Source organism: Amblyomma americanum, chromosome 5 (genome assembly GCF_052857255.1).
Source record: "Amblyomma americanum isolate KBUSLIRL-KWMA chromosome 5, ASM5285725v1, whole genome shotgun sequence".
Classification (NCBI taxonomy): Eukaryota; Metazoa; Arthropoda; class Arachnida; order Ixodida; family Ixodidae; genus Amblyomma; species Amblyomma americanum.
The window spans coordinates 49,332,408-49,342,344 of record NC_135501.1 but is presented as its reverse complement, the minus strand read 5'-3'; the positions used below and the strand labels follow the sequence as shown (position 1 = coordinate 49,342,344).

At 47.5% G+C, this 9,937-nt stretch overlaps 1 protein-coding gene across 1 annotated transcript; it reads left to right on the top strand.

Moving 5' to 3' along the window:
• The first annotated feature begins 1,070 nt into the window (after positions 1 to 1,070).
• On the top strand, positions 1,071 to 9,633 carry LOC144133849 (endothelin-converting enzyme 1-like). Its single transcript, XM_077666925.1, has 5 exons — positions 1,071 to 1,694; positions 1,825 to 2,016; positions 3,904 to 4,415; positions 9,196 to 9,478; positions 9,568 to 9,633. The coding sequence occupies exons 1-5, from the start codon at positions 1,071 to 1,073 to the stop codon at positions 9,631 to 9,633; spliced, it is 1,677 nt and encodes a 558-aa protein (XP_077523051.1).
• The last annotated feature ends 304 nt before the right edge of the window (positions 9,634 to 9,937 follow it).

Here is a 9,937-nt window from a genome sequence, read left to right as displayed (position 1 = left end):
TTGCTCAGCGGCAGGAGACGCGTGTCGTTTCTTTTAAAAGCAGGTTAATCTAGTTCTGCTTGGAACATTATCGCGGGAACTTCGTTTTCAGCTATCATTTTTCCAACATTTTGATGAGAAAATTGGCCGATATAATGTGACTGTTATTGAGAAAGAAATCAGGTTATTTAGCAAATGTTCCATAGTTCAGTTTTTAGCGGGTAATATTTTGCAGCAGCAGGCGATACGCTACAGCCTATAAGTGCTCGTTTTTGTGAGGGGCGTAAAATGATATATTTTTGTGCACATCTATTCCTAAACAATATGGCAAAAGGAGGTTGGATTGAATAGCGTCTATAAAATCAGACATTTCTTTGTTATCAACTATTTTATTTATTTCGTGGCGTACATTATGGGCTGCCGTAGCGCTGCTTAGTCCTTGAAACAGCTTTCTTCCTTTGTAAACTGCGAGGACATTGATACAACGTCAATGGGATTATCTTAAACGCAGACAAGCCTTGCAGCAGGAAATCGCTAGCTTGGGTAGCGCTTGATACAACGATGCCAGTGATACGTCTGGTCAGTGCACGCGCGTTTATTTCTTGCTTTCGAAATGCACTGTTCAAATTTGGCCTCAGATTAAGCTCTGTCATAATTAAAAAGCGCATTAGAATAAATTTAAAATGATCAGTTGACTGAAAACATCCCTTTGGATGTCCGCTCAAGATGCCCGCTAATTTTTTTGAAGTATCTTCTGCTTTGAAGTAACACGGTGGTTTGGGCTAGTTGGTTGCAGTTCATAATGGAGACAAGTTTCGCAACATGAATAAAACGCACACAGAAGACAAGGAACAAACAAGACAGGACTGTGCTCCATTATGAATCTCCTGCTTCGTCAGCAGGGAAAGAAAGCTTCCAAAAAAACTTATTTTGGGTTAGAAATCTTGTTTAACCTGATCCTTAAGAAACCTGCTTGGGTGCAAGAATCGGGTAAAGTCGGATAAAAACGAAGGGCGCTAAACATAATCAAATCTGGGCGTTCTGAAACTTAGAAACCCGACCACTGCCTTTCCTGCGCAGGCGAATCCAGAATGTCAATGAACTGCATCGTGGAGCAAACTCGAAGCGACGACTGCAAGCAGTACCCCGCGTGTTTTGCCGTAGTGGCGGCGATAGTAGCCCTTACGGCTGCGCTCAGCGTCTTCTGGGTACTGCTGCTGCACAGAGATTGGCAGGGTGGCCTCGCCTCGACCTTGCCTCCGGGACCCGTTTGCCAGAACAGCCAGTGCGCCAGCGCTGCGAAGGTGCTCAAGGCCGTCATGAAGCCGGAGGCGGACCCGTGCGGTGACTTCTACACCTACGTGTGCGGCAACAACAAGCACCCACTTGGCCTTTTTATTGGACAGCTGGATTATGAGATGTACCGGGCGCTAGCCCGAACACTAGACGCTGCCTCGTCACTTCCATCGGGGGGCCAAACTGCTTCGCAGAAGGCCGGCGCAATGTACAAGAACTGCGCAGGAGGTCGCGTGGACGAAACCGGGGAACTACGGAAGTTCGTAGAGTCTGTAGGCCTCAGTATGGGCACCTACGCGGACGCAGATGTCTTTGACAAGATCATCATGCTCTTCTTCAAGTACAACATTGCCATCCTTCTGGAACTGTCCTTAGACGACGCCAAGCTCTCTCGCCACAAACGACTCCTGGTGCTGGCGGTGAGCAGCTCTCAGCTGCGCTGGATGAGTGAGTGCAGCAAAATCGCGCCGCTGGAGAGTTTTTTACCTTAGTCACATGGCCGCCTTCGGGCTGCACGTTTTTTCTGATGAGGCGCTCCACACTGCACAGAACATCATCCGCGCCGAAACCACAGCCATGGGCGTCTACCACTTCGACCGGTCTGTGAACGCGGCCCACATCACTAGATTTTTACTCGTGATACACCTAAATGCCCTGACACGCAACATACTGCCGGGCCGTTGGGCGTCCCTAATCTCCACCCACTCTGGTGGTGTTTATGGAGCTCAAGACGGAGTTCCGGTGAGGAACGCGTGGCCACATCAGCCAACAAACTATTGCGGGAGTAAGTTCATGGCTGGGTGCAGTTTTGATGCATAGAGAATATGCCCAAATGCCGTATTAGAGGGACAGAGATGAAAAATTGAAGTTGGCCTGTTTCGGTAGGGCACCCTATTGTAAGCACGAAGAGACCATTTTCATCGAGAACGGAGCTTTTATAAGGTAGAAAAAATAAAACAGAAACAAATTCAGGTGTCGCCATTAGCGATGGTTTTCGCAAGTAACATGCGTGCGTCGACACCGATCTTTTGCGCTGATCCCAGAGGCTACGCTACACCGGCATTCACTTACCGCTCTTTTCGCTAATGGCGTAACGGGTTTGAATCAACTGGAGGGAAGAGCTTTTAAGCCTGTATTACCGGGGATGCAATTAGTCTTTTGCTGGCTCACAAGCGTCAAGACAGGCACAAAGGCCCACGGAATCCAGTTTTATTAAAGAGAATATATGGATCGAGTTCTCCTTAATATAAATTTAACTCAAAGGAAGCACGACACGAATAGGCACGGACGCAAGGAAGTAGCCAACAGGACGAGACGACCGCACGAGTGAGAATTCCTTCCTTATAGCGAGCGGCTGCTTGGCTTGTAAAATATATTCCATTTTGATTATAGTATATATATTTTTTTTCTCTTTTAGGATGGCACGCCCTAGGTACGATTTGGGTGAATGGATCTATCCCAGTAACGACAGGCATGTGGCGTCGCTTCAGGCGAACGAAAATATAAATATAGAAGGAATTGAGACGGAGTCGCGAGATCATATGCGCGAAGCCGGTGAAGAGTTGCGCTGACCCTTGGTTTACACTCTTATTTCTTTGGCTGGCTAGAAAGTCACAATAAAAATTTATGCCTACTTGCTCATCGTAAGTAACCGGATTCAGCCGAAACTCCTCCAACTCACTAACAATGTTTTTGTGATGCGCTATCAAAGTTGTTTCTATGAAATTTTTTCTTTGCATGCGGTGATTCTGGATGTCAAAATGAGAGGAAACAGCGCGAAAGGCTCTAGATGAAGAACTTCATGCCTCTATTTCCTCAAGTTTGTTCAGCACCTCAAGTTCTGCGCTGCTTTGTGGAATTTTACCCGAATTTGTTTCCAAGACAGTTAGCGGCAGCTGCCAACATGCATGCGGAAATGCTCTAATTGACGGCGCTGGACACTGGCTGTTCATTTATGAAGATCATTCTCCTGTCGCACCCACGCTAGCCCTGCCAGCTGAATTTCTTTAAGAAACGGAGCAGCTGTTTGCCGCAGTACTTGAACAAAGTTTTTTTCTGGAACACTTTGGCTAGAACTGTCAACCCGCTGATATGTCCCAAGCAGGAGGCTCATTGCCGTATTTGCCTTTTTATGTGCGTGCGAACGTGGGCACGCGAGGCCGGGGTCGAGACATATAACAATAAAGACGATTCTCGACCTACAAAAAATATAATCGTTTTGTGGAAAGGCAAGTTTCGCCAAGCCCAGTGAAAAACTTCCCCACTAAATTCATAGAATTTAGTCACTTTCCGAGATATTATAATCAGATTCCGAATACGGCATCCTTCAGTGGCTATGGCAAGTCACTGTCGTTTACATTATATTCATGCTAACGGTGTAGTCCGTGCACAAAGGTTAGCGGTGACTCTAACCGTCGAGAAGCGTCCTGTTCACGGGACTACTCTCTCGAACCACGCAGTGCGTTCGAGAGAGTAGTAGCTACCAGTCATGCAGTATGCTGTGTGCGCCATATCTTAAATGAAGCTGAGAATAACTTATCGCAGCATTCGGGCGAAGTTAGATTTGTCTGTGACGTCTTCGGTCCATGGTTAGGCGAGATAACTTTTTCAACCTTGCATCTCGTGCAGGTGACGTTGTCCGCTCTGACTTACATAGACGCACAGCAGGCCTACATGGGGTGGCAACTAAACTTCCTCGAAGCATGGGAGCTGATTCGCAATCTAATGCCGCTCGCTTCACGCAAATTGGCCGCCTCCATTTACCCAACAAAAATCAAATTTTCTTGCCTGGATGCAGTCAAGAGAGCCATGGAGATTCCCCTCCTTTCTTGGTACCTCGATAAAGAGGTGTCGCAGAGCACGGTGACAGCGGCGCGAGACATGGCGGATCACATTCGGAAGTCCGTATTGGAGGAGATCGACCGTGCCACTTGGCTGGACAACGCCACGAAGGTGACGGCGATGTACAAGGTCCACGCCATGGAACTGCACGTTGGTTACCCAACTTATTTCATCTCGGAGGAAGAATTGAACACCGCGTACCGCTCGTACCCGGAAGTCGCCACCATTTTTTTTGCTCCATGGCTGAAGGCCTTGGGCAAGACAGTTGCATGGCGGATCACCAACCATTCCAGTTTTTAGTGAGTACTGAAAATGATAACGACTAATCCTGCAATACAGACGCGGTGCGAGCCTTCAACCTTTATGATATGATTTTAAACTTAGCAGGGCGAAAGACAAAGGCATGAAGTAGAGACGGCAAGCGCTGAGATTTATGGAAATAAACAGGGATATGCAGCCACACCAAGAAACACCCCAAAAATGCGCAATCACATGAAGGCATACAGTAAATCAAAATTCATGAACGGCCGTGAAAGCCTCTCTGATCGAGATAGCCTAACTCACTACTCTTTAACGCGACGGACGATTCACTCCCGCCCCGAAAGACGCGGGTTCGATCCCGACCGCGGCGGTCGAATTTCGATGGAGGCGAAATTCTAGAGGCCCGTGTACTGTGCGATGTCAGAGCACGTAAAAGAACCCCAGGTGGCCGAAATTTCCGGAGCCCTTCACTACGGCGTCCCTCATAGTCTGAGTCGCTTTGGGACGTTAAACCCCCATAAACCATAAACCGATTCACTCCCGCATTCGTTAGTAGTCTCGGTATATGTGTAGCCTCGATTACGTCCCGTTCATCTGCAAACAATGAACTGCCAAAATGTTGAGAGCAGAAAAATATTGGTGGCAATCTTCATAGGGTTTACAAAGCAGAACCAAGTTTGAACCCCTGCCTGTTTCTGATGACCCATCGGGCTGCCGTAATCGTACAGTATATATCTGCAGTTTGGGCCACGTGCACGTTTTCGAAATGCATTGGCATTCGATAAACCAGATACATTTTGGCAGGTACGTACACATTCCCACGTTTCACCTGACACGTGTTTCTTTCTGGAACCATATTTGCTGCTTTTGTTTCTTAACAATGTGACAGATTGTTGACAACTTACTGGTGAGCCGAGAAGTTCACTCGAACGTCAGACCTTCTGGCCACACATTTCAAATTGCACGATAAACTATGCGCATAAGTTAACACTGCAGGTCTTCCGACACTTCACTGTCCAGCCCTTCAAATCCCCACACAACGGTTTCACCTTTTTCATTTGCAAGACATGAGCTGGTAATATTGGTAAGGACCGAGTTAGGCAACACGAACGAAATTATCGGACGCTCTTGCAAATAACGTGGCTGAGAAATCCTACGTTCGCCAGCCTAGGAACCTGTTCATGGAAACTGATCGCCACGCTGGGAGAACTTTACTTCATCCTGACTGAACTCAGGCCGGACACTGCAGCACCATGTTTAACAAGCTTGGATTGGTTAGATTAGTAATCGAGTACCGCATTAGCAATCCTAGGTGAATATCTCGAACACATATGTTGAGTCATTCAACATTAATCCGGTAACTGAGCTCATAGTCTCTAAATGTCTGAAGGTTGCACTGTCGGTCAAAGAGGGTGTTTTGTATTTTTTCTGAAGGATTTCACCACCAAGAAGCGTTAGAGGCTGTGGACAAGAATTTTAGGCGAGTGACTTATTATAACAGGAAGGTCAAGCGGGAGGCTGTGCGTCTGCTAGGTGAAATGAACCAAGCTAAGCTGGTGAATGTTGTAAAAGACAGCGCAGGAGTTTTTGACATCTTTTCGGTGGAATCGCACAAGTCAGCCATTTAGAGAGATCATTTCAGAGGAGGACTCGTGGAAAAAAGCACTCTAGAGTTACCTGCGAAAGCATCTCTCTACTTGGCGCCTGGAATATCTTTATCTTGTACCGAGCTCTGAGAGCGTTGCTGGGTATCTAATAGCTGATAACCCAGGTGATTGTTTTGGCGGTTAGTGTCGACATGGAAGATTTATTTTATTCTCTCCCGCAAGAAGATCTCATGACAAATCTAGCAGAACAATAGCACAAATCTAGCAGAACAAAAGCACCAATCTAGCAGTAGAACAAATCTAGCGGAACAATAGCAGAACAAAATGACGAGCTTGCTTTTAGAAACAGGTGCGGAATTCCAACAGAGTAAATTTTAGGATTATCGTCCTTTTATTTGAAGAGGTTGTTTGTGGAGTATGACGGTGTGCCCGAAAATATGCCCAAAAATATGGTGCATGGGGGGTTGAGTGATAATTTCCTAAGCCGAGAGGACAGAATTGTTTGGATTGATTTTATGGAGGTTTAACGTCCCAAATAAATGTGGGACGCCGAAGTGAAGGGCTCCGGAAATTTCGACCACCTGGGGTTCTTTAACGTGCAGCGACATCGCACAGCACACGGGTCTCTAGAATTTTGCCTCCGTCGAAATTTTCGCGTCTTTCGGGTCAGCAGCCAAGCGCCATAGCCACTGAGCCACCGCGGCGGCTGAGTGAACAGAATGATTGTCAAGAACTTACATGGGCGGGGGGAAAATCTTAAGGTACGCCCATGATATTTTGATTTTCTACAAAGGTTGTGAGCGCTTAGGAGCTGTCAATATGCTCAAATTGGTTACAAAACAAGGCTTTGGTCATAGGTTTACAATAGGGCAAATATCGCAAGAAAGAGAGCTGCGGTTTCTGGACCTCAAAATGATGTACCGCTAGCGCCATGTATGCTGGCGATATTCATCTGGGGGTGTTAAGGCGCTACTTGATTACAGGCCTAACCATTTCAAACTTGTTAAAGATGGCATTGCGGCATACATCCTGGTGATAGTCGTGAAGATGTCATGCTGACACAGCATAGCAATCAGCTTCCAAGAGCTGGTTTCTAGGCTGAAGAACTTAGGATTTCTCAGCCACTTCATTTCAAGAGCCTGCGATAAACTGGTGAAAAATGTGAGACCATCGTGTGGTGACTTAGGGAAACAGTCTGGGGCTGTATAGCGAAATAGCAAAAGACCTGTACTGCTTCCTAATGTACATTGCTTGTCGCATAATTTGAAAAATGTGGCCAGAAGCTATGACGCTCGATTGATATTCAGGCGCGAGGGTTGCACACTGCCACGTTATGAGCATTCCGTTGCGCTTTCAGCAGTACATCTCTCTCTCTCTCTCCAATTCCCAAATGGGCTCCCTTAATTACCTCAACCGTTGCCATTTTCGTTTATTATCTCTTTTACTAGCATGGGGGCGCATTTTTGCGATTAAGCCGGTGCGGTTGGCGAGGTTCCGTCGCCCGCCCATTTCATTTGTGCTGGTGCAGTTGTGGGGTGCAGCACTTGCCTCGCTCTTGGGAGGGACCGTGGAAAGCAACGAAAGGGCGACGGCGCGGGAAGGTGAGGCTTACCACAACTGGCTTTTCCGTCCGTCCATGCAGTCTTACGCTCTCGCCATTCGCCATGTGCATGAGAACCGCTGCCACGCGCGGACGATGCGAATACAGTGACGTTGGGTGTCAGGGGCTTTGTCGGCGGTCGGAATCAGTGATTTTGTCCGTCGTATGTATCGGCCTTATTACGTTATCAAGAATACGTAAAATTGCACAGAATAAAGCAGCAAATATGGTTCCAGAAGGAAACACGTATCGGGTGAGACATGATAATATTATGTATACCTAGCAAAATTAATATGGTTTACAGAATACCGTTATCTTGCGAACGAGTATGCGTGGGCCATACTTGCATATGTATTAATGTACGATTACTGGAGACCGAGGGCTCCTTAGAAAAAGGTAGGGACTCAAAGTTGGTCGCGCTTTGTAAGGCGTTTGAAGTTTTCTGCCCATATCATTCGGCCACGGATATTTTGGCTGTTCATTCTTTGCAGATTAACCGTCATCGAGGCAAGACATATCTTGCAACTAGGTAACGAATGTGTCAGCGAGCCGTCCATTGCGTTAACCAGCAGTGACTTAGGCTATCTTGATCGAGAGCGGTTTTCAGGGCCGCTCAAGAATTTTGATTAAAAATAATAATTGGTTTTTGGGGAGAGGAAAAGCCGCAGTATCTGTCACTTCTCGGCAGACACCGGAACCGCGCCGTAGGGGAAGGCATAAAGGAGGGAGTGAAAGAAGAAAGGAAGAAAGAGTTGTCGTAGTGGAGGGCTCCGGAATAATTTAGACCACCTGGGGATCTTTAACATGCACTGACATCGCACACCACACGGGCGCCTTAGCGTTTTTCCTCCATAAAAACGCAGCCGCCGCGGTAGCGTTCGAACCCGGGAACTCCGGATCAGTAGTCGAGCGCCCTAACTACTGAGCCGCCGCGACGGATGAATTTTGATTTTCTGTTTTCTTTTTGGTGATTGCGTGCTTTGGGTGCTGTTTGGTGTGGTAATATAATCTCTGTTTGCTTCAGTAAACATCAGGCGTGAGTGAGCGCTTGCCGTGTTTGCTTTATGTCCTTGTATTTCGCCCAGGGAAATTTTCATTCGCACCCTAGCAACTTGTCCAGATGTTTATTCTACTTGCTTCTGTGTTTCACCCCCCTTAATTATGTGTGCGAGTGGTTGTGACCTTCAACGAACAATTTAAATTGGTAATGCTCTTCCTGGGTCTCGAAGCCCTGAATGCGTATATCTTCTAAGCAGGACGAAGCCACCAATCGTGCTTAGGATAGACTTCCTTGCACTTTGCTTCATTGTGTCTTTGAGATGTCTAAAAACATGTTCCGTGTGTACGCAGCTTGCAGCCGAGTAAGTAGGCGTTCCAGCGTAGTCTCCCCTCAGCCCATTCTCCGCTCCGTGCTGCAAGTAGCAGCAGTGGATGACATTCAAAATCATAATATGCCCATGTCGTCAGACAGCCTCCTTTCATGCCAGTTGATCAATAAGTGTTTGCTTCTTAGCTGCCTCCATCGCTTACTCTCATTGCAGATGAGGAAAGCAACGAGTGCTACGCAGAACAACCTATTCGAGTGCATGTGCTTCTGCTTGCATGCTGCAGCTTTTCGGTGTCTTGGACGAACGCGTTCTACGCTCTGTTCCGGAACAAGATGGTTCTTCCGGCGCCGATTCTGCGACCGCCTCTATTCTCGCCCGCATTTCCCAAGGCGATCAACTACGCCGGCCTGGGAGGAATCATCGGCCACAAGATCACGCACGCCTTCGATCTGCAAGGCCGCCTCATTGACGCAAAAGGACGCTTGGTCAACTGGTGGTCTAACTCTTCCCGGAAACAGTACGGGGATCGGGTGGACTGCCTGCGTCGGTCGCACGGAGCCATGGATGTGAGTGTACGCTCGCGAAAACGAAAAAAGCCATAGTGCATCACTTTGGAAATTGAACACATTATGACGTCCTCAGTTATTTATTGTAGGCCTCGCGGCTCAGCTCAATGCTCGGATATATTCCAACCAACCAGGATTCCCAAGCTCGCGAGTAGATGTTAGCGGACAAGCATTCTTGATTTTTATCTCCGGCGGAATGCGGCCTCCCCAGACGCTACTGAATCTGTGATGCTCGCGACCAGAGCGCCGTAGCCTCTGATGTGCGCCAGAGGGGACTCCACCATGCTCCCAAGGCAACACAATGCAGGAAGGAATGTCTTCAAAACAATATATGAGCAAATGAAACTGGGCCCGCCCTTGTAGTAGAGTTCCAGGCTACCTCCGTGCGTGCTTTCCTGAGTTAGAGAATGCAGATGCGTGTAGGAGGGTGGACCGGAGTTCTCCAGATATAATAGCCTT

What these genes read in the sequence shown, in the direction of transcription:
- LOC144133849 (XM_077666925.1), top strand. Translation starts at nt 1,071, where the DNA reads ATGTCAATGAACTGCATCGTGGAGCAAACTCGAAGCGACGACTGCAAG. An exon ending in AACGACTCCTGGTGCTGGCG is followed by an intron (nt 1,695 to 1,824) that starts GTGAGCAGCTCT and finishes CACACTGCACAG; the next exon opens with AACATCATCCGCGCCGAAAC. An exon ending in GAGCTCAAGACGGAGTTCCG is followed by an intron (nt 2,017 to 3,903) that starts GTGAGGAACGCG and finishes CATCTCGTGCAG; the next exon opens with GTGACGTTGTCCGCTCTGAC.